General features: G+C 40.5%; 1 protein-coding gene across 4 annotated transcripts in view; it reads right to left on the reverse strand.

Moving 5' to 3' along the window:
• pcbp3 (poly(rC) binding protein 3) overlaps positions 1–23,911 on the reverse strand; it is a 64,073-nt gene that overhangs the window by 5,668 nt on the left and 34,494 nt on the right. For 2 of the 4 annotated variants that reach the window (XM_068705147.1, XM_068705145.1), the window contains exons 6-14: positions 12,037–12,229; positions 9,227–9,250; positions 9,080–9,112; positions 8,820–8,936; positions 8,428–8,559; positions 7,531–7,659; positions 5,698–5,772; positions 2,295–2,336; positions 1,037–1,112 (exon numbers count right to left, since the gene is read on the reverse strand). In XM_068705147.1, the coding sequence (XP_068561248.1) occupies positions 1,037–1,112; positions 2,295–2,336; positions 5,698–5,772; positions 7,531–7,659; positions 8,428–8,559; positions 8,820–8,936; positions 9,080–9,112; positions 9,227–9,250; positions 12,037–12,111 (703 nt within the window). In that variant the 5' untranslated portion in view covers positions 12,112–12,229. Of the gene's footprint in view, positions 1–1,036; positions 1,116–2,294; positions 2,337–5,697; positions 5,773–7,530; positions 7,660–8,427; positions 8,560–8,819; positions 8,937–9,079; positions 9,113–9,226; positions 9,251–12,036; positions 12,230–23,911 lie in introns of all 4 variants that reach the window. The other 2 variants (XM_068705146.1, XM_068705144.1) reach the window with 1 other exon arrangement.

Genomic DNA, 23,911 nt, shown 5'->3' on the forward strand with positions numbered 1-23,911 from the left:
GATAAGAAAAAGGAGATTTGACTTTAAAAAGTCCCTTTAACCTTTCAAAGGACTATTTTTTATATTATGGGAAATGGGCTTATTCGCTTCGTTGCCAAGAATTAGATAAGAAGATTGGTACCACTCTCCATATGATGGTCAGTGACAATCTTCTCAGCTAACTCTTAGCTTTAAAAGTGTTGGTAGGCAGATTTTACAGCTAGCCATGATAGCAGCATGATTACAGTTAGCTTTTTTGCTAAGCTAAGTTAACTGGCTGTTGAATCTAGCATTATAGTGGTATTTTCAGTTCAACTCTTGCCAAGATAATGACTGAGCATATTTTCCCAAACTGTTCTTTTAAATATGTAACCTTATTTCTCAATGAAATCTTTACTGTAGTTTATTTTCACACACTTCTCTGTATTAAATTGCTTGTGTTTGTGTGTGTGATATGATGTGAGAAAAGTCACTTGAAATGCATTTACGGGCATCGTTTTGAAGAACTTGTTTTAATTCAATCAATAAATCCATGTATAAGAGTAACACACATCCGTTTAGATGAAAGTGGTAGAAAAAGATTCAAACATATTTATTAATGAGATCTTCAGTTGGTTTTTTACAAGTTCAAATGCAGAACATGATACAGAAAGAATAATATATGTACCAAGGTCCATATTAAAACAGATTCAGTTGGTTATTTTTACAGTACAATGTGGCAAACCTATTTCACGGGAGGTTTTCATCTGTAATGGAAAGTTAAGAAAGCTAAAAATGTGTTAGAGGAAGGATCCTGTTTCCAAGTGATAACACAATTATGAATTCATTGTTTTAAAGTGAAGCCCAGTGCTTTTATTTTTGAATGCATTTCACCGGCATAATATCAGACAGAGCCAAGAGAAAAATATATACATGAAAAAATCAAAGAAGGAGAGAAACCACGGGGATCAAGTCATGCTGTGCCAAAAGAGAGATAAGGTGGAAGGTAGGGAAAGAGAAAAATGTTTCTCTGGATGCAAAGAGAAGGAAATGTCTAAAGGGCCTTGTGGGTACGTACCAGGGAAAGCAGGGGTGGTCTGTCCGAGAGGGGTAAAGGGGGTTTGCTGCATAGCCAACTGGTGGAGCTTGGTCAACTGCTGAAGGGGTTAGGAGGGAAAGTAGAACTAAGAGGTTACTGTTACACAGAAATGAGGCAAACCAAAACTACAGTGAAGAAACGGTGAGGAGAAGGAGGCCATGACACAGGGTGGTGGAAGACAAAAAAGTAAGAGAAAAAGAGATACAGAGAGAGAGGTGATTGTCTGTCATGGAGTTGTAAATTGCTTGGTAATTTAATTATTACTCTTTTTCTGCCAATTTCCTTTTAATTTTCATATGAATCAATGTAAAGGACCAAAATGGAGAGACAAACGACTAAACAAAAGCAGGAAGTAATTTGATTTCCATTTGCCTCCTCAATTACCATGTGTCCTTCTAGCTGGCACTTACTCTGAACTAAAAACCTTTGGTTTTTTCTACATGCCTGTCATAGAAGCCGCTCTCCCCCCCAGACATGGTCACAGGACGTCCATCCCCTGCTGTGGATCATTTCCATCAGGAATGGGGGAAGACGGATGCTCTCAAGCCTTCTTCTCCTTTTAAGAGGAGTTTTAATGAGGGTGGAAGAGGGTGTCAAGCCTGTACTTGAGTGATTGTACCGTCAACCACCACCTCCAGTGGCATCAATCACTGCCCAACTTTGAATTAGAGGATGTGACACACAGTAGCTCTTGAGATGCTCTTACGACAAGGACAGATGAAGGCAGATTATTAATGGAGACTATATGGTCCAGTGGAGTTAAAGGGGTGTCTATATCAAAACTGCCATTATTGTCTTTGTCTTTATTGTTATCCCCAACAGTCAACGTTTAGTTATCAACCACATCTGGTAAGAGTTCCTTTCGGTAGTTGAGCTGTAGTTCGTCCTTAAAGGGACAGTGTGTAGGATTTGGTGGCATCTAGTGGTTTGGTTGCAGATTGCAACCAACTGAATAACCCTCCGCTCACGTCTCCCTTATCAAGACTGTGGTAACATGGGCTGCCGAGTGCAAAACTGTGCTAACACCATTCACTTGCTTCAGATGCCGTCCTTCCCACAACATCACCTTCGGAGCAACGGATGTCAGACGGTGGCTGGCGGTACCTTGGTTTTGCACTCTGTGACTCACATTTCCGTGTGTCCATGTAATAAGATGTCTGCAACTATTTTTTTTATCATACATGATTGAGATACAGGTAGAATTCTTGACTGAATAAAAAAGAGACCAAGAACTCACATCTGGATGTGGTATGGCATACTGTCCCTGAATTGTGTAGGCCTGAGAAGATGAAAAACACAACAGATAGCAGGTTTTAGCATTTTGTTTATAGTAAGAAGGGGAGAAAATCTTACTCAGTCTCAAACAGTTTGTGAACTAGTCACAAAATGCAATCCATCGGTTTTGTGTACAGGGACACGAATAGTCCATTTTTTTCCGTGTCGCTCGGCATGATTTCTTACGCAACAAAACCTTTGGACACGCTGTATAACACTGGTCTCATGGTTGAAAGTCCTGTGTTTGTTGGAATCAGAATTCTGATTCTGATTGGAACGGGTTGGACCTGTCCTCCTACTTTCCTACCTACTAAGTGGTCTTTCTGGATATTAAATGCTACATCACTAAATCTGACCATTGCATGGTCACGTCGATGCAGTAATGATTTACTTTCTATTGGCATTGTTTTCGTGTGGAGCGACACACAAAAACAATTGACAGTTTGTGTCCAAATACACAAAACAAAAAGTTTGTATTTCTGTGTTATTTCACATACTGCCATGATACTGGGCTAGAAAATCACACAGAAAACAAAGTCAGCTTGTTCATTCTCAGCTATATACAAACCCTCTTTACACTTGTAGCTCAAAAGACCATAAAAATGTTTTGATTGCAAATATATTATGATCTTCCAAAACAGAAAGATACATTACAGTGAATGATCTTCTTAGCCATACTCATTTTGACCACATTCAAAGCAGTGACATCAACCCAATATGCAGTCATCCCAACTCGTCACATTCTGGCACTTGGTCAGGGCACTAGATATCGCTCAACTGTAAGAGACCCACATAGACTCATTTTTGTCTTTTTTAGGAGGGGAGGGATCTTTAAGGGGAGCTGGCAGGTCATCAGTATAAGCCGCATCATCTGAAATATGGGAACCAGAAGATTCATTTGAGATGCAGCTCAACAGGGTGTGTCAAGTGGTTCTAGTCATGAATCAGAAATAAAAATTAAGTAATTAATTAAAATTAATTGTGAAAGTGTAAAAGGGCTTAGAACATTATATTGGACATAATGATGGCCATTCTCACGCTCTATTATGTCTTCTAATTTTTTGTTTCATAGATGTGGTGCTAAATTTAACAATTTTATACATCTCAAGAATGGATTAAGACACACATTGAGACACCAAGACCTTGAGGAAGTGCATAGAAAAAGTTCTGCTTTTAATTTGCATCAAAAACTTTTGATATTTGGAAAAATCTAATTTATGGCGATTGGATGGCGAACACTTCAGCTCTGGAAACTGCTCAGAAACCCACTTGTTGTCAATAAACTTTTTCTGAATGCCAAAGGTCTTTTGTTTTTGGTTGTAAAGTTTCATCAATCTGAGATTATCCTAAGGTCACAACAGGTCATTTTATACAGTGAATCAAGTTTCAAAAATGGTCTCACTATGTAAAATGGCTACTCTGGGGACATACATTATCACACATGAATATATTGGGGCTCATTGAATCCAAAAAAACTTAGCTTGCCAGTCATATGCAATTTGTGCAATTCCAAGACTGATTAGGGATCCCTGTATGAAGAAATATTCAAATAATGTGGGAATGTCTGTAAAGGAGAGACTCATGGGTACACATAGAAGCCATTTTCATTCCCATATCTTGAGGTGAAAGGTGAAACATTGACCCCTTCAAAAATAGGCATGCCAGTTTTACTTCACCAAAACGTAGCCTAACTTTGGAGCGTTACTCAGGCCCTTTCCCGACAAGCTAGCATGACACGGTCGATGGTTTAGCTTCAAGACTAGAGCCAGCTTCCGCTTCTGAAAGACATGATGGTCCACTACAGCCGCAGTAAACACGTTGTGAATTCAAACAAAATAACTTGTTTAGGTTTAGGCAACAAAGCCAGTTAGTAAGCTTTAGGAAAGCATCTAATTGTGACATGGATGGGTTTACATTGTAGTTACTGTACTTGGCAGTCGCATTCTAATGTCAATAGATTGGATTGATGCCATGCATAGTAAATTAGCGCAGATTTTTCTGGTTACAAATGACTGGAGTGGACAGAGCAACATCTGCACAAAGTGACGCATTCCAAAGTGACACCATTAAGAACTACAGAAGCTATACAAAGGTAGTATTTATGTAAGGGTTTTGTATCGAGTTGTACTATATTAAACAGGTGTTTCAAATGTCCCAAAACAGGCTTTTGTATATTAGGCATCAATTTTGTCTTATGTTGCATTAAACATCCACTGGGTATGACTTCCAGGCAAAGGTGAAACCACCACATTGGAGTCATCACAAGTAGTTATATGAGGTTTCTCTCAAATTGGCTACATTTTCAAATGCATCCAACCGCTTTCAGCCCAGATCTGCAACTAAGGTAAAACAGCACATGAACTGCCAACACATTCTTACTCCCAACTTGTCAAATACCGACGCTTGGTTAGTGGCCCCAAGCTTCAAACTATGACGCACTCCGTAACCCTTTAGCGTCAGTTTTGGACAGGGCAGGGAAGGTGTGTCAGTTTCCACTTGTTACATGCCTGGTGTCTTTTCAAATAAACTTCCGTATTCACAGGAAGTTCAGGTTGAGGCAACAAAACCACTTGATTAGGTTTAGGAAAAGAGCACGGTTGGCGTTAACTGACTAACGTCACAACCAAGACTGCCGACTAAAGTGAGTCATGTAACCAACGACACTAACAACTCATGTGACAAAATGTCAACGTTCACTTTTACTCTCATATGGGCCACAAAAAGCTGTGTCCTGGAGGAAAGCTCTGTGTTAGCTAACTCTACACCCCCGTCCTGTGTGGACAATCTCACTATTTATACTACATTAGTTAAACTGAGCCGCTAATAATGACAAGGGTGGGTTTACATCAGAGTTAGAGGAAAGCGCATTGTGTCTCATACGGACGCTAAGGGGTGACTCTTAGTATCAGATTGCATTGGTATCAGACTCTGTGAGGCACTGACCAACCGTTGGTATTCGAAAAGTCTTCGAAAAAGACTGAGACTGTGTTGGAACTGCATACTCTGGTACCAAAGTCACATGTATTGTACACACATCAAACCAAGCTCGGCCTACCTCCCTGAGACTTTGAACAATGTCACGCTACTTCTGCCTTTGCTGCTGACAGTGCACAAACATATTTGCACGACTGCAAGAGGTTGTTTGTCAGGAAAATGCGAACACTGGCCATTTTAGTGTTTGAACATACAACCAATGCTGTGATTTGTTCCGGAGAGGACAGCCTCATGTTGGGTTGTGGTTGCAGGCATTTTTGCACATGAAACGTAGAAAGGCTTGCAGGAACAAGCAGAGGCTGATGCTGCAGTAAAAGTCTCACGTTGGCTGTGGGCACAGACTAACAAGCTAGAGCTACGTCAACTCTTACCTGGCCACCAGAAAAAATGACCGGAGTGGAGGCGGGCTTTGGGCGATAAGGGATGGTGGCACCTTTTGGTGGAGACTAAGAGAAAGGGAAGAGAGACGAGAGGCAGAGTCATCATGTTCCTACTTTATTTGGAAAAAAAGGCAAATGCTCGTTCAGCATTTTGGGAAATGTATTCATTCTAATAATTACTGAAAATTAGATGATACGATCCAAACCACTTTCAAGTATGTATGCCTAATATCTTATCTTAGCTTAGCATAAAAAATCCAGCTACCAGCACAACCAAAGCTCACAATGTAGCATGTCATATCTTGTTTGTTTAATACGTATAAAAAAAAATAATTGTGAAAGGTTGTGGTTTTACTGGGAGTTATATGACAGACTTTCTTGGCCGGGTGCAGTGACCTCATATTAGTTAGTGAGCTTTAGAGGTGGTGGTGGTTGGCAGATTTTGTTACCTCTGGAGAAAGTCAAGTTAGCCATTTCCCCCTGTTAACAGTCTTTATGCTAAGCTACACTAACTGACTACTGGCTGGCACTTCATTCAAATGAACAGATATGACAATGGTATTGATCCCGTAATTTAACGCTCAGCAAGACAAGAAACAATGGTTTCTTCATAATACTATAGTACTCTCGTGTTTTGACATTGTTGTGCAATTTTATGTATGTTGAACTGAGTATAGATTGTAAAAACAACATGATTTTTCAATAATTGTTAGTGTTAAATACAGGAAAAGCATTCATTCACTTGGTAATTTACATATATTCATGCTTTCGATCACATTTCGTCAGAGAAACAGCAGAACAATCCCTCTGAGATAATATTGCATCTTGGTAACGTTGTGCTCTTACTGTGAGAAATGTTTTCATTTTCTGGCAGCTTTTGAAAATGAAATTGTTGTTTGTGAAAAGCAAAAAAAGGAGTCATGGAGCTCCGAGGTATTAGGAGTCTATTCATGGAAGATTCAACATAATACAAAGATTGGGTACGTGTGAAACCTGATGACCACAGATTTAATGCGCCTTCACCACCACACTATTTTATCTTTAATATATTTTTTTCCCAAGACAGCGGGGAGGTGATTTCAGTGAGAAGTCAGGGAAGTTCCATTTGCAAACTTACTATAATGACACAGAGCTATAGATTCATGCTGAGCTGCAGCAACAGGGCTGTTCAAGGCAGTGGAGAGGGCTTAATTAGACTTCCTCTGTAGCTGCTGCGCTGTGGAGGGAGGACTGTCCACTTAGGTATGTGCTTTAAATACAATATGAAGAAACAAGAAGTGTGTTCCTAATGTTACAGAAATAGGCTTGGTTATTTCTGTCAGTTCACCTGGATGGTTATACGCAAAAAATGGCCAAGTGCTAAATACAAATTGCTTCCTCTAAACTGTAATGAGACAATTTTGCTATGTATTTACAAAGTAGTTACACCACAAATAATTCTCCGGTTTCTAATACCTATCCAAGTCTGCAACAAATTACACTCTCAGGGCCTCAATTACGCAAGCAGAGTGCTTGTCAAGTTGACAGTTATTGACAACAATAATCAGGTGTTTTTGACCCAGACACAGCCTAATTTGTGTCTCATATTATCTTTTTTCAAATTACAGACACTGATTTCCATTCAACAAATAATTCCTAAGAAAATATGTTTTGCCATCACAACCAGCGGACGTAACTACTTGTGACGTGGTGCATGAATGTCTCGCCAGAAATGTGACACAGCTTTTGTAGCCTCAAATTGTAAGTTCTTAAAGAATAAACAACTTTATTGTTACTAAAAATTAGCACTTGAATAAATTATCGCTCAATCTTGACATACTGTACCTCCAGCATGACCACACAGATTTGTTTGACACACTGGATGATGGCTTCTGGGGTCCCAGAGATTGTCACTGCACGTTCTGTGGAGTTGGGCAGCATGTCCCCTGCCACCTGGACCTGGGCCCCTGTGGACTGGAGTAGAGTAAGGGATTTTGAGGAACAATGTTCACAGGATTCTGTTCGAAGTCTTGTGATTTTGGTGAGTATACGAGTATTGAAAAGTGCAACTCTCTTGAACCTCTGACAACATCCAATATCACAGCTGGGTATGATCTGGTACTGTTGTAACCAGCTGTGTTGAAGCATTGTACTGCAACATTGCACCACTGCTGCACAGGGTGTGAATATAACATGTCCCCATCACTAGTTGGCAGTGCAGGTAGAATTAACTGTGGCTAGTCTGACAATAGCATTCAAGTGCAGCCACTAGCATGGTTGTAGACCTTAGAGTCCTGAACGATGAAACTGCATTGTGAATAACCTTTGGAGGTAATAAACGTATTTTGTCCCGGATTACGTTTGTCTCATCTATAACGTCTTCATTCATTGCCATTGTCTCCTATATGGAGCAATTCCTCACTTTACTTCATGACATCACAAGTTAAGTTCTAGCACTCTGGATTTAGGATTTCAGAGAGCGTTGGCAATGTTTACTTATATCTTTGGACTGTCTAAGATCATTAGACCAACATGTATGAATTTAGAAAATGGGGGTACTTTCCCTGTATTCATGGAGAATGTAAATTCACAAAATGTAACATACACCAGGGGACAGACCAAAAAATTGGCTACACTACTTTTTTTGTTTGTCTAAGCAAAAACTAGAAAAGACCTGACTTTGTTATCTGTGTAGCATTATATTTTTTGTGGTTATCCATAAAAAAATATTTCATACCATACCTCTCTCATTTCTTTTATCTTGGAGCCTCCTTTACCTATGAGGGAGCCACACTGACTGGCCGGCACTACAAGCCTTAAGGTGACAGGGGGCTTGCTGGTTGCTGGGCTGTTGCTCATGGAATTGATTATATCCTGGGAAAAAAAAATGTATATTTAATTTTGCATGTGTAAAATATAACCATTGTATAAACTAAAGTTGTGGTCCTTTAAGATATAAACAGATCTTTGTGTCAGCTCTTTCAAATTGAGATACAGCACCTGTGTCAAAAATGACACTAATGAATTCCAGGCGCACCATGTGTGTACATAAAGATGGCGAAAGGCCTTGAACCTCCATTAGACCTGCATGTTTCACTTCATATAAAAACACTGCTGTCACACTCTCCTCATACCTCCTCGAATTTGTAGGCAATCATAGCAAATGCCTTGAAGATGGTGTCTGTTGGTCCAGTGATGGTGACAATCCTCTCTGGACAGTTGCCTTCAGAAATATTGATTCGTGCTCCGCTCTGGAAAAACAACGCAAACATACTGTCAACGGGGTCAATACCATTGATGCAAGTCCTTAATCCAGGAATAAATAAATACTAAATTTGAATAATCTATTCATTATTGAATTATTTAAATTGTGTATTTTTAGACTGAAACCCACCTCTTCTCGCATCTTTTTTACCGTTTCCCCTTTCTGTAAAAAAGTACATTTTATTAAATTACTTTTTTTTTTTAATCATTAAAATCATGGTTCATATATTTTTTTTCCACAAGTACAAACATGTGTGATCTAATAAAAATAACATACCTTTCCAATTATGCTTCCAACCTCCTACAATAAAAAAGAAACAGACGAGAGAGTAAAACACGGATTTTCAGACAATGATTAATTGAAGAAGGTACAAACAGTACAAGGGCAAGCAAAGGGTTCACAGCTGCATGGCGGTGTTGAGGGACACACTTTCCATTTGCATGTAATTACTCTTCATGAGCTCGGTGTGGCACAGTGAGCAGAAGGCAGAGGGGCATAAGCTTCAACGCAGGGTTACATCCAAAGCTGCAGGCCAGTTGCTGTGCAAGTCTTTAGCTTGTCGCTAAATGTTACAGATTGTATGATAGATGGATGACATGATATCATTTTTTTTTTCTTACTTTTCATATATTTTTAAATAGGATGTGATCTAAAAGGGTTTTAAAGTCCTTTTTATTTCATCTTGACTCAAAGCAACTATTTATATTCACAAAGTATTATGAAAAGTTACATAGTAAAAATGCTTTTTTGTTGCCCTAAAATATTATTTTTGGAATTTGTACTTCATTCAAGCATTTTCTATCTTTTTACCCAATACTTGGGTAAATTCCAATACTACCTTTGTTACTTGCTAGAACATTTTCATTTCTGTGCATGTTCCTGCTCTACTCTTCTCTATGTTTTCATCTATTTAATTATCCATGATTTATTATATTGTATGAAGTTACTGTCCATCATTAACAAATGATGTTGTCTGTTTCCATGCATTCAGCAACTTTATTACAATAGATTTATTCAAGCTGTTGACAACCTGCACTCACCACTTCTGCTTGTACAAAGTCCAGGAGACAAACATCCAGGAGAGTACATACTCCACCTTCAGGGACACATACGTGTCCACCACAAAGTCTTTCAGATGTTCTGCGCCACCACCAACACTGTGGAGTAAAGGGCTCTTATAGACTGCCCCTTATAGACCATGCTGACAATGCTTTCCAACACCTCACCCAGCCCAACCAAAAGGCAGTCTTCTGCTGCAGTGAGCAAAAGAGCCACACCAGTGTCATGCTGCCAAGTGTCCTCCCCCATACACCATGTACTATATATCTCTGGAGCCTGACTGGGCCTGTCTTGATGCAGGGTTATTCAAACTGTCACTGGATCACCGGTGTCTGGAGCTCCTGCATGAGCAGCCATGCAGTGAGGTGAATCATCGGGCTGCAGATTGATTGGCACAAAAAACAAGGGGAAGATTCTGGCTTGAGTCCTTGAATATTGTGGCTTGAGTCCCACCAACAAGGCCAACTCAGTGGAGAAGTGCAGCATGGGTTTTCCATTTAGCGGCCAGCAGACCTCCTTAAAGATGAAGGCATTTGAACTTTCATTCAATTTCCCTCATTACCCTTTAATAAACTCTGCAGACTTAAAATAAGTGAGGCAACTTGCTTGCCACTTTTAGTTATTGTGAATCACAGCTTTAGCACCTAACTGCAGAAGGGACAGGAAAGCAATGGCCAAGTTAACTGAGCATGATGGATCTTAACCAGTGGGGGCAAACACACACACACACACACACACACACACACACACACAAAGAGTAGAAGGGGAAGAGAATCGAGGGAGAGCACAGTACACATAAGTGCTTGAACAAAAAATCAATGGTGGTGCCCACTTACTCTGTGCCCTGGGAATCCTGAAAACACTAAGGGCAGACGGACAAGAACAAGAACACACTGAGCAGAGTCGGTAGAAGCCTTTCACTCTTAAAGTCTGGAAGTGGAGTCTCTACTTGTGAGCTCTAATCAACCGTCCTGATCCCAGAGGCTCGGTGTACTGTTACACAATAAACTGTTGTGAGGTCAAGCTAGTGCAGAGAGCTGGACGGTGGCACTGAAAGACAAGCTGCCCAGCTACCCACGATGTCCTTATACAGAGAAACATCAACGGTCGGGGAAGCTGAGGCTGCAACAAGTCCAACCTCTGTATCAATTCTGTCATGCTATATAAGGGCTTCGGAAGGTGCAAACTGCTGTGGGATCAGCAGAGCTAAAATCAAAGCACAGCACTTCCATCTTTAACACTAAAAGGTCATGTTTTATTCCCAGTTGGATGTCGCAAGCTGCACAGAACCCCCTGTCATGGTGAGACTGGCAGAGGAGCGGCAGCAATACACCAAGGAGGTAAGATGAGCTTTCATGTTGATCTTTCAGGGTAAAAATGGATATACAGCTGCAGCGGATCTATGAGTTTACTGGGCTGTTGTTGCAGAAAAGCAGAGCTAGTGTAGTATACTAATCTTCAACGACAGATTTAGAAAAGAATGGTCAGCAGCTGAGGCTTTTAGTCTCTACTGTGAGTCATGCTTCAAAAACATCTGGGTCCATATACTTCCCATAATGCAACCAATCATGTTTTCATTAGACCTTCTCTGCCTGGTAAATGCAAATGTCTTTTAAGGTCCATGCGGTCAGCTTATAACATAGGTTCTCTGTTCAAAATCAGAAAGTCCAAGCAGAGATAAACAGCTGATGACCTCATCAGGGTCATGAACTTATTTTAAGTAGGAATCTTCATGACGAGCATAAGTATAAAAGCGGTGAGGTGACCCAGTATTGAGGCTATACTGTTAAACTTTGCCTCCACTGACTTCAATTCATCATGACTTTTCTCTTTTTTTATTCTCCTTTCGCCGTGAAGGTATGCAAAAAACAAAGTTTTATCGAAGAATTTAAGGTAACAAGAGTAATGTATAAACAAATGATTTTGTGGTTGAAGTGTTCCTTTAAAGGCTCCTTTAATGAAGAAACAAATTGCCAACATGTCTTTCCCTTTTACTACAGCCAGCATGAATGTCTGTGCCTGCTTACTTTTCCATGCATGAGGAGGCGGATGGTAAGGGTGACATTGAGGCCACCATCTGACTGGACTTTGGTGGGCTCCATGCTTGGGGGGGGAGGAGGGGGAGGGGGGGGGGGGGAGGAGTGAGACCAAAGCACCGTCCTGGAATGGGATGTCCTCAGAAGGAGAAGGGGTAGGGTGGTATTCCAGCCAGCCAGTCACCTGCCAAACACAACATCACATGGAAACATGTTATATACTATTATAAGTTCACATATTTAATCTGATGGATCATAAATACCAGATGGTACACAACTTCTGTTCTGTCGGGTTGCAATATACCAGCTTAGTGTTTTTGAAAGAAATTCAAGAACAGATTTTATTTTCTTGCCTTTTGTGTCTAGCTAAACATAAACATACATATATATATATATATATATATATATATATATATATATAGGACAACATGCATTTGTGTGCTTCTTTCTAGGAATGTATTATCAAACAAATTTGCCCTTGCGGGATGAGTAAAGTATGTATCTATCTATCTATCTACCTATTTATCTACAAATCCGTAAATTCTAAAGAAAACTTTAAAAACTCATCGTGCCCAACATGTCACCACTCATCTCAAACTGCAGCTGATAATTTCCCCAAAAATGTGTGCAAAAAAACAAAACACTGTAGAGGGGAGTCTGCAAATACAGCACAGCTAGGCATCACTTTTATGAGGTCCCCACACAATATTCACTCCATAAATAATACATAAATATGCAGAGAGGATTGGGAAATAACCAAATGTAATTAAATTCAGCTCCCCCAGGTATTTACTGTCTCCTAAATGAATAAAAAAGGAACCTGATTGTTTTGTTTATAATTGGACCTCACATTTCAGAGGGAGCAAATCGGCTAACCTTTTAAATGGTAGATATAAAAATACATTTGGGATGCTCAATGGTTCATAAATCATAATGCTGACCACTAAAGGGTCAGAACTATTCATTTGTCACAGAGGGCTGCACTAGGGATGAAACTAAATGACGGTAATGAATGCATCGGCTAAACTCCTTAGAGTGAATATCTCTGTGTAATAATGCTTACTTCAAGGTGCAGCACGTTGACTTGCAAAGTCCTCACCGGTAAAAGGCTGTTTCCAATGAGTCAGACTTTTAAGTTTTCTTCCAGTGCCCTAACAGTAGTTAGTCAAATTACTTTGTTCCCCTTTGAATTTTTCTACTAAGGCAAAGGCTTATGACAGCTTGTATGCATGGATGACTCTGCCAAAAAGCAGAAGTTACTTTTTCTGTGGAAGAAGTTAGAAGAAATGTTCTGTTCATTGTAATGTCTTCCCTTGCTGAGCCTACACTTTGCATATTGCAGAATAAATACAAGGAATACGAGAAATGCATCGATGCCAAGTTAGGACTGACATTTAATCATTGTGTAATGACATCATAGATAGCTTCATGGTGTCATTAGAAAGATTGCATAACAGACTGCATTTAGAAAATACATTTTTCCAATAACATGACAATGGAATAATTGCGATTTGTGATTGTGACATTTTCACGGTACTTACATCACTCCTAAACTTTTCTGAGATCATGCGTAAACTCAAAAACTATTTCACAAGATGTATCTTTTCTGTACTGTGAATTTAAATATCTGCTGTGCCATTTGAAACAGAAACTGTATTCAATCCAAATATGAATTTCTTCATCCACTCTGTTGACTTTCTACTGCTATAATTACCTGCACAAGTTATCATTTGATTTTCTACAGATATCAAAAGGCCCCAGGAAATAAATACATTTCTCTGTAGACTAAAGTTGAACATTTCAGATTTTATGTGGTAACTTCTTTGGCGACAGATTCACATGCTAAAATAATTAAAACTCACACCTTCTGTATCTCAAAATGTAGACAGCGTTTGCACTTTTTTGTGTTTGGTAGTTTCATTTGTAGGAAACAAAGCCAGGTGACTAGCTGGCTCCTTTAATTAATTAATAATGAACAAAACGTTGCCGCTGTCATCTCACTGCGAAAATTGTGAATGGACTCAAGAAACTGTGGAAAAATGTGAAATGAAGCCAGCCTTACAGTACAGCACATTGGCAATAAAACACTATTAGAAGTTAGCTGGCATGTCTTCTGTTAATGATATCAGCTAGCTTAACTTAACTAACACCTTGCTGTAACATTAGCTAGAACTGCAGCAATGGAAGGTGGACACTATAGACTTCTGGTGAGAAACGACTATACAACACTATGCAGTTAACCAGTTGGCCTCCATGAAGAAGCTTCATCTCAATATCGTGAGTAAAACAACTATTTGTCTTACTCTTGCTTCGACCAGCAAATCCCTCAACAACACTTAAAGTCTTAACACTTTACACTTAACTCCTTGCAGGTGAGATTCATTTCTCTTGAGTGTTGTATGCACAGGAGACTTAAGGCAGATACAGCAGCTGTTGGTCCTCTACAAAGGCGCCTCTCAAGGTGTGGCTCTGTCAAACAGCATTTGTCTCTCTGGCTGTGTGACGCCATCACACAAGCCTACAGTGCAGCGAGAGTGGAGCCTCCGCATGGCATCCAGGTACACTCCACGAGAGCTTTATCCTCATCCATGGCCTTCCTCAGAGGGATGAGGGTGGCAGGCATCTGCGTGGCGGCATCTCTGTGCCTTTCTTCCGTTTCTACCCTGACTACATTGCCTTGTAATGGCCGTTGGATCCTGCTTGTGCCGTCTGTACGGTCTGCAACACCTGTCCAGCCATTCACAGCCTGTCTTTCTCAGAGCCAAGCCTGTAGAGGACGTCCCAGATTGGACAGCGCGCCTATTGCACCCACCTCCTGAGACAGAACCCCACTGAAGTGTGTGTGTGGGGGGGTTGCCATCATATGAGTCATTTCAACATACCCCAGCGCCAAGCAGAAACCTGGGGTACTAGGATGACCGACAACTGCTCCAGCCTCACTCTCTCCAACAGAGGAGGGAAGAGAAGCAGCGGCAGAAAGAGATAAAGCTGCTTTCTTGGCCATGGCACTAGTGCAAAGGCGTCCACCTCCAGTGGTGGTCACCCTGATCTGCCAGGGAGAACCATAGGAGGCAGTGGGTGTTGCGACAGTTGGCAAATACATCCACTTCTGCTACACCAACCCTGGGATGTTGAGAGCCTTCAGAAACAACAGGTACTCTGGGTTCCACAACCACAGACTCTGCCATGCTCAACAGGGCAGCAGACCGAACTATGCCCTATCTGTTGATGTATGCCAACGTGGTGCGGCTGTCACACCTGTTTATTCTGTATGGGCTCTGGAATCTCTAGTCTTCTTGGAAACCAGGAAGTACATGGAATGAAACCCTGGGGGGGCTTAGTGAGATAATATACCTCTGTGCAACCTTGCACCCTGAGAAAATCCACCAGACCTGGAACCGGGGCTATAGTCTTCAGTGGCTGCTGCCAGGACGCCTCGACCCACTGCCAGATGTCTGGTAAAGGGGGCGACAGGAAAATCATGGTGCAGATGGTTACCTGACCAGGTGGAGCTGGGGGAGGGCAGCGGTAGTCCATCACACCCCACAGCAGTGGTCAACAAGCAGAAAGGCCCAGCAAAGAGATATCGGCGGTGGGCTTCCGCAGGAAGTTAGTCTACCTGCTTAAATCCTGGGTAGCCAAGCCGGGCCAAGCTAGTGATTGCTGGACACTGTTCTCTGTGTGGTCTGCGCTGAGGCACTGAAAATAGGCAACTTGAAGATCCATACAGTACTAACGGGGTTATTGAAGCAGCGACTCCATCCCTGGTGGTAGGCTGTCATTGGGCAAATTGCCATTGATGGCGAGCAGCAGTCTTTGCTGCCTCATGGTTATCCACGGGTATTTGGGTATGGCACGTCCTGATTGACCGACAAATTTTCAGTGGGCAAATGCGTGCTTGTGCTTTGAGTATTACCCATTGAGTCCAGTAGAGGGAAGAGCCTGTGTGAGTTAGACCTGCCAACTTGGTGCGTGTAGTGTAAGGCTTAGTGCTTTTAGCACCTCTTCGGGATTATTTTTTCAAACCAATAAGCAACACCTAGAAAGCAGTGAAAACTTAATGTGTTAACTTGGAGAAAAGACCCCAAAAGACCTATTCATATGTGTCCTACTTGTTTCAGCTCTAATGCCCACAGTGTTTTTGTTAAAAGGTGGCAGACAGAAGGATGTGTGTAGCAACTAAAGGCGCTAACAAGCTCATGTGTCAGATAACCATCCAGACACTGTCCACTCATTATTAGTTTTGATTACTGTTTTTTCTTGTACAGGCTGTGCCCCTGCAATTTGTGTTTTCTTAACTGATGGTACCGGAAAGCACTTTGTAACCTGTGTGACAGGATTGTGGAGTAGGGGAGGCTGGCCTCATATCCTGTGTTGATCATTGTTATATCAATTATTTTTTCTCATTTTATTTATGTTACAATTTGCTTCTAGCTGCTGCTCCTTGTGATGCACCAAACCATTTTAAAAATCATTTCTGCATTTTCCATTGCTGTCGTATATTTGTCTTTCTTACTTCTATAATTGAGGGCACAGCCTGACTTGTGTTATACTGTCGTTTTACTTTTGGAGAAACCTTGAAACACAATGAAAGATTTAGGTTAGTGGGCCAAAAACAAGTGTGAATGATATTAAAGAGCATGAGAAGATGTGTGTATCTCTGATGTTGTCTGGCTAGTTTGCCTCAGCATGCAGCACATAAAGCGTGAAGGAATAGTTTGACATTTTGTAAATGCTGTGAGCAATGACGTCTTGAATTCTCTGCTGGTTTCCATGCAACCCAATGATGACGACGAGGGAGGTCCCTGAAGATGTACTCTGGCACATAATCCCCTGAAGTGAAACTGAGTACACATGTTGTGACGCATTCAAATTCGAAAAGATGCAGTAAACTCACTATTGACTGAAACTAACGACTATTTTGATGGTCAAATAATGTATTGGTTATTGAAACAAATAATAGACTATTCATATCATGAATCGCACAATTACTCAATGGCTGTTGTCAATAGCATTTGAATTTAGGTTAAGGTTGTTTTAGGCCAGACTGGTCTTATCCAGTTGTATGAGGAAACGTTGTTTAGTGGGTGCTAAGTAACAAAAGACAATTAAGATGTAATTTTTTGCATGAAGAAATACAAAAAAAATAGATCTTTTAATGAATTTTCCTGCTGATACAACAGAATATTCAACTGAAATCAAGTCTTCTCAAGGGCCAAACAGGTTGACATAGCAGAAAATGTATATATCACACCTCCATTACACACCTCACCCTTTTTTTAAGCTTCTGGTCTATTTTTGTCTCATTTATTTATGCGTAATCTGTATTGACAGACATTTGAAACACCTGAATATCGCACTGTTTTTTTGGTTTTGAACTCATAACGGTATCTACATTGTTTGATCAAGGCTCCCTGTCTGTGTGTAAACCCGCTTGATTCACTGCAGGCCCGGTCCCCTCTCTCGCCACGGTGGGCGGGGTTATAAAATCAACTGTAAATTTAATCTCCTGTCACTCTCTCTCTCTCTTGCTCAACCACACACTCACTGCGGCCACACATTATGCCGCTCTCATATCAACAACCTAATATGTAAACATATGCATTGCACCAGGCCATGGCCATTATCACATGGTAGACGGTCTACTGCGAGCATCAAAACTTGTGGCATATAATGAGTTGTTTTCTTCATCACCTCTCTTTTGTTATGGTGGACTCCCGTGTTCATAGTCTCAATCATCGCCAGGGAGTTAAATGCCCATGTCTTTATCACCAGAATTTAAGGCGACAGCTTTTTTATCCTTTTTTGTTCTCGTCAAGTTTCATATTTGTGGTAAAGGTTTCACATCATTTTCAAGTCAATGCATTTTCTGGTTGTATCACATTAGATTTGTATGTTTTGTAAATAAAGTTTTCAGATTCGAGATACATTTTCATAATACCTGAATATTACTTTACATAACCATGTGACATGTTTAACACTACAATTTGTCAAAAAACACATTTAGGAACCCACCCATGGGGATTTCTTTACCAGTCTTTCTCAAGACAGAAACCAACATGGCTGAGAAATGGTGCAGAAATTAGGGCAACTCTAAATCTAGCTGTGACAGTCCACTTGCTAGTTTATGTGTATGGTGACCGTGGCTAAGTGGAGAGCAGGGCCGCCTTTCAATCAGAGGGTCGGTGGTTCGATCCCTGGCTCCTGCTCTACTGGTCTCATGTCAATGTGTCCTTGAGCAAGACACTTAACCCCAAAATTGCTCCTGTAGCTGCATCTCTGTGTAGATAGAAACTGAAGTGTCAGTCGCTTTGGATAAAAGCGTCTGCTAAATGACCGTAATGTAATGTATGTTTCTTTAATGCAACAGGTAACTGGAGGTGTTGATCACGCTTGGAGTCACCTGGGCCTGGTACTCTCCTGCTATTCTGGCCGTGAGTTGCTCTTCGCTGTCGTGCATTATTGTTGTGAACTCTTCCATGTAACATCTTTTTGTCACACCTCACTCAGCACTCATGCAGACACACACTTACACCACTTATTTTACTGATAATCCCATCCCATCGTTTTCTTAGTTGTTTTGGGGTTCATTATCATCATCAGCTATTCAAATAAATGACCTATTATTTGTCTTCATCCTGCAGCTCCCTCTCTTTTGTTACGGCTTCAGTATGGTAACATACATTATCTAGTGCTCTAATGGTGCACTGAGGCATTGGCATTTCAGTTGTTAGGAATTAGTTTCTTCTCAACATAATTTGCTGCAGTTGCCTCAGCAAAAGAACACATAATCATAACTGTTTATAAAGAGCAAAGAGCTACTGAATCAATATGTGAAACAGGTGTCTTCGTCTGCTGATGGTTTTAACAATAGCACATGATCACAGCAATGATCCGCTAGTCTACGTGATTAAGTGTTGCTTTGCTTTTTTAAACCATAGAGGTTAACACTGATGATTCCCAAGTTAATCCCATTGTGGAGTGTAAGTGGTAGAAGCAGAGGGACATGTTATTTTTGCTGTTTGGAAAAGCTTATTGACGCCATGACTTAATTTGGCGCACCAATCACAATTTAAACTTTGTTATTCTTTTTTATCATTATTTATTTGTTCTTATTTCAGTCTTTTTTATTGCTGCAACACCCAAATTCCCCCTCTGGGGATCAATAAAGACGTATCTCATCATATCTTAATTTAAAGTTTTTATAGAAAATCACAAATCACGTTCAAAAAGTACCTGTGATCTTTGAAAAGCATCTGACTGTGATGTGATAGTGAGAGCAATGGCTTGTCAAGCTATGTAAGGGCATTGACCACTAAAGATCGCGAATGCAACCTAAACCAATAGCTGGATGGCTTGGTCAAAACGCCACTACCGTTGCCAACATGCACACGCATATTCTTGAGGACGTCTGATGTCAAAAGTTCTGATTATTTTATCGTAGAGCCCAATCTGCTTTGGATCCTTATTTTGTTGGCTGTGGGAAGCCCAGCTGTCAAAAACTCCCTTTTGCACTCAATGCACATTAAAACTCTGCAGATGACTGCGCATATAAAGGGAACATTACTACTGTCAGTCACTAATGTACGTTACAGAATTCAGTTCACAAAACGGATGAAAAGCATTCGTCATGAATGAAACCATCTCTATGCTATCCATGCAATATTCATCGTGTTGGTATTTCAATTTTTTATTTTTTTTCACCTCTAAACTGTGAAATTGTTCCTGCTGGTTTTTGATATTGATATTGTCCACAGTGCTTGGTCAAAGTGCTGCATATAAATGGCAGTATTTTAAATCTACTTTGCTTACCAGAGGTTTTGGGAGGAAATCACACTCAAATTGACACACAAAGCATTTCAGCAAGCACTTGGCTTTTTTGTCTCCTGCAGTTCAAATCATCAGGGCATGCTGTGTTTCTAAAAAAAAAAAAAAGCAGGGGACCAATTAAACTTGCCATTGCTTGCCAGGAACTTCTTTGAGATTATAATCCTGATAAAGAAGTGACCTTTTTGTTTTGCTTAAAACGGTGTCCTATTAGCACATTCCCTCTACAGCAGAGCACTTTCTAACATTTCAAAATGGTCTCTGAACCATAAAGAGCCTAGACGCTTTTGGGAAAATGAGCTGTAGGAAAGCAGAAAGGGAATGTTCAATATATCCGCAGATAGACTTGCCGAGGAGCCTTTTGTTGCGGCAGTACAGACTGCAAGCAGCTTATCCTGCATCCTATTCGCCCCAAAAGCGGGCTTCAAACCTGTCATCTCCAATCAATTTGGCCTGGTTAATATCTCAAGCAATCACAAGCTGACGGCCCCTTGCATTGTTCCTCTGCCTCCTAGCATTAGCTTGGAGGGTTAACATAGTTTATTGGTGCGTGTCTGCTAATAAGCCATGCAAGCGGACAGGTTACCCTTTACTTCAGTTTGACCAAAGCATCCGTTGAAGAGACAATGCTAGTTTTGTTCATGCTGTGGGTAGCTGCTAATGGAGAACAATTACTTCATCAAATATCGATTCATAAGATAATGATATTGACGCAGCTAAGAGTAAACTGACTTCCCAGCTTCCATATAAATAGGATAGCTCTAGGTTATTAGTTGCATCATGGACTGAAATCCATGTTCCTGACAATATGAGTCTGTCATTCACAGTAAACACACACGTCCACACTTGTAAACTCAGCACACTTATCTCCCTGTATAATGCAGGTTAAGCAAGTAGTATTTATATATAAATAGTTTATGATAACTAGAAGGATTTCATGATCGCACCCTATTGCTTGGTCTCGCTTTTAAATCTATCGAATGATGAATCCCCCAAAAAATTGAATTAGACATGTGGGAAATTAACACGACAAGACACAACATCTCATCCAATTAGGGCGATTCACTGGAAAAAGTTTACATTTTTTGTCTGCTCTTATTATTCCCCCCCCCCAACCCCCCCTTTCCCAAGACGTCACACTGTATGTACATACAAATAGTCACCGAGCAGAATGGCCCTGCGACGAGATATTTTCTATGAGAACCACAACATTTGACCACAGCAATATTATCATCTGTGACATTATTTTTAAATATTCAGAGAGGATTTACCTTTTGTGGAGCTCCAAACAGTTGACCACCACGTCAGATGTTAGCAAAAAGATTAGCAATATAGAATTGAAATAATATACCACCCCCCATCACTGAGACATGATGAAATACTGATAAGTCATTGGCCAACACATGGAGTCATGTGGGCAAGGCGTCACAACTTGACGTCACCTTTGGCGTGTAACCCCAGAAATACTCCCCCGGTCTAGCCGTTTCATCATGCTTTGACCAATGCATGGGCAAGTGTTCTCCTCTACAAGGGCAGAAGACATGATGGGTGCCCCAGATTAGGATGCCCTTTGGGGTATTGTTGGGGGTGGGGGGTTGGATGTGGCAAACAATTGAAATGGGTGCCTGGATATTCTGAGTGACATCAAACCTCCTCCAGGCTATCAAACATGGTAGCTCAATGCTACTGCCGGCGTTGCTGCAGAGATCGGCTTCTGATTTTGTGTATTGTACCTCGCTGTGTTGTAATGAAAACCTTAACATCACCATTTCCCTACCTAACACGCGACAAACCCAGCATCATACCACAATGCTTTGGGTCACAGTGGAGTGGAACACGGTAGCCCACAGACTGATATATTATATTGGTATACCCATTGAAAACAAGTCATGCTGAATTTTTCTTGCTACATACAAATGACCATACAGTTGGGATTCTTATGCCACTGTGTTGCAACAAGCACACGGAACAAGTACTAATCAACTGTGAAATTGACTGAATCCATTTCTCTGCTTGATTCTTCAGCGCATGTTGTGATTAACTGATAACACATTTGCAATTACTTTCCAGGTCAATAACGACACTTGCAGACCTTATTCTTATCTTACTGTGCTGATTTTATGTTTGTTATATTAATTTCCCACCATTCTGCTCCATTGCACTCCTTCCTGTCTGTGAGCAATAGATGTCTTGTGTTTTAGACACAAATGTTTTAGACACAAGTGACAGTGGACAGTGATCCCCGGCTCCTGCTCCGCTAGTCTCATGTCAATGTGTCCTTGAGCAAGACACTGAACCCCAAAATTGCTCCCATAGCTGTGTCTACGGTAGACTGAATTGAATGTTGCTTCGGATAAAAGCGTCTGCTAAATGACTGTAATGTTTTAACCATCCTGGTGGAGACCCTGCATGCTAAATAAATGTTTTTTGTTTGTATTGTGTGTGTTTGTGTGTGTGATTTATTGTGAGTCGGTTCAAAAGCATAGCAGGCGCCAGGATTTTTTCTCTCGACCAATAAGTGTCTATTTTCATGATTTTAGATTCTTTACATGACAAAGAAGTTATATTTTTTTTTTTTTCAATGAAAGCAGATGTGGCACATAAATGTTTTTTTTTCTTTCTTTTTTTTACAGCTGTGCATTGAGGATGAAGCACATGAAGTACAACTGAATGCTCAATAAACATTGTTAGGTGACCTAAATGTTACAATGAGCTTTCATTAACTAAACACACTGTGAAAGGGCTAAAGTTCTAAGACGAAAACAAAGACAACTCCCAAACCGGACAACGCCGGATTGGCGGATCGGACTGGGAACAGAGTGACTGTTTTACGTGTTTCTTTAACCTTTAAAAAAATTAAAAACAGTACTAAACTGCTTGAGGCGGCTAAACTCGGGCTACGCAGATCAGGGACATGGCTATAGCACCCCTTAGCCCTGGCGTAGTGCAGTGCAGGTATCTCCAAGGATAGGTTCAGTTTTGCCAAAATCTAATCCATGACCCCAGAAATAATTATATAAAGTGCGTGAGGAACTGGAAAGAGGATGAGACCTAATACAGCTTATAAATCTTATAAATATAATAAAGAATACGGCAGGTATACTAAAGCATTACCAATATACTTTATCTTTCTACAGTTGTTAAAGTAAATTATTCTTTAGTGTTTGAAAAAATATTAACACAATTTTTAAGCTCTCAAAGCAAAGCATGATGGCCACAAGTTGAACAAATTATATTGTAATGCTTTAGGCTGAAGTGATCTGTCTTAGAGAAGGAGGTCACTTTGTGTTGTAAGTGTTCCCTGGAACCTTGTATAGCACCTCACATAAACTCTTTCATAACACACTAATTGAAAATTGTGCCTGCTCCCACTTGTGGAACTGTATCTTAAATATAAATGCATCCAACAAATTGGTCATTGGGTGTTTTGTCTGCGTGAGCATAGTTTTATTTATTTATTTCAATTGTAACACACTGAAATGACACATAAAACAAACAGAACAGCAAGAGGCCTGATATCCAAAATGTGTATTAGCACCTGAAAAAAAACCTAATTTAGTAGTTGTCTCCACACATGATATCTCTGTGTTTATGTACAGCATTTAAAATATGCTTTCTTCTGATTTTCAGTACAAAATGCAACCTAAGGAAATTCATCGATACTTATTGAGAAATAAATATTCATCAGTGTGCAGTAAGTGCTGGTCTCATGTGTTGTGTATAGTCAATATATATATACATGTAATTGACACTAACAATATCCCTCAAAAATCCAACCCAGACCTTTAATTGTAGTTATTGTTATGGTTTTGAATGAAGGTTTCATTCTACAAAAGATCTGAGGTGTTCTGCACCGTGTGTGTGTGTGTGTGTGTGTGTGTGTGTGTGTGTGTGTGTGTGTGTGTCTTTAACTTCTTGCTGCAGCTGTGTGATAAACATGCAGACACAGAAAGGGGCTTCTCTTTCTACACCTTAATGCCCTTGCCTATGGGCTTTTTAGCAGTGTTAGGCACTGTTAAGTCCAGAGTGATTAAACCCT

Source organism: Cebidichthys violaceus, unplaced genomic scaffold (assembly GCF_023349555.1).
Source record: "Cebidichthys violaceus isolate CVI_PGR_0920_01 unplaced genomic scaffold, fCebVio1.0.p SCAF_11, whole genome shotgun sequence".
Taxonomy (NCBI): Eukaryota; Metazoa; Chordata; class Actinopteri; order Perciformes; family Stichaeidae; genus Cebidichthys; species Cebidichthys violaceus.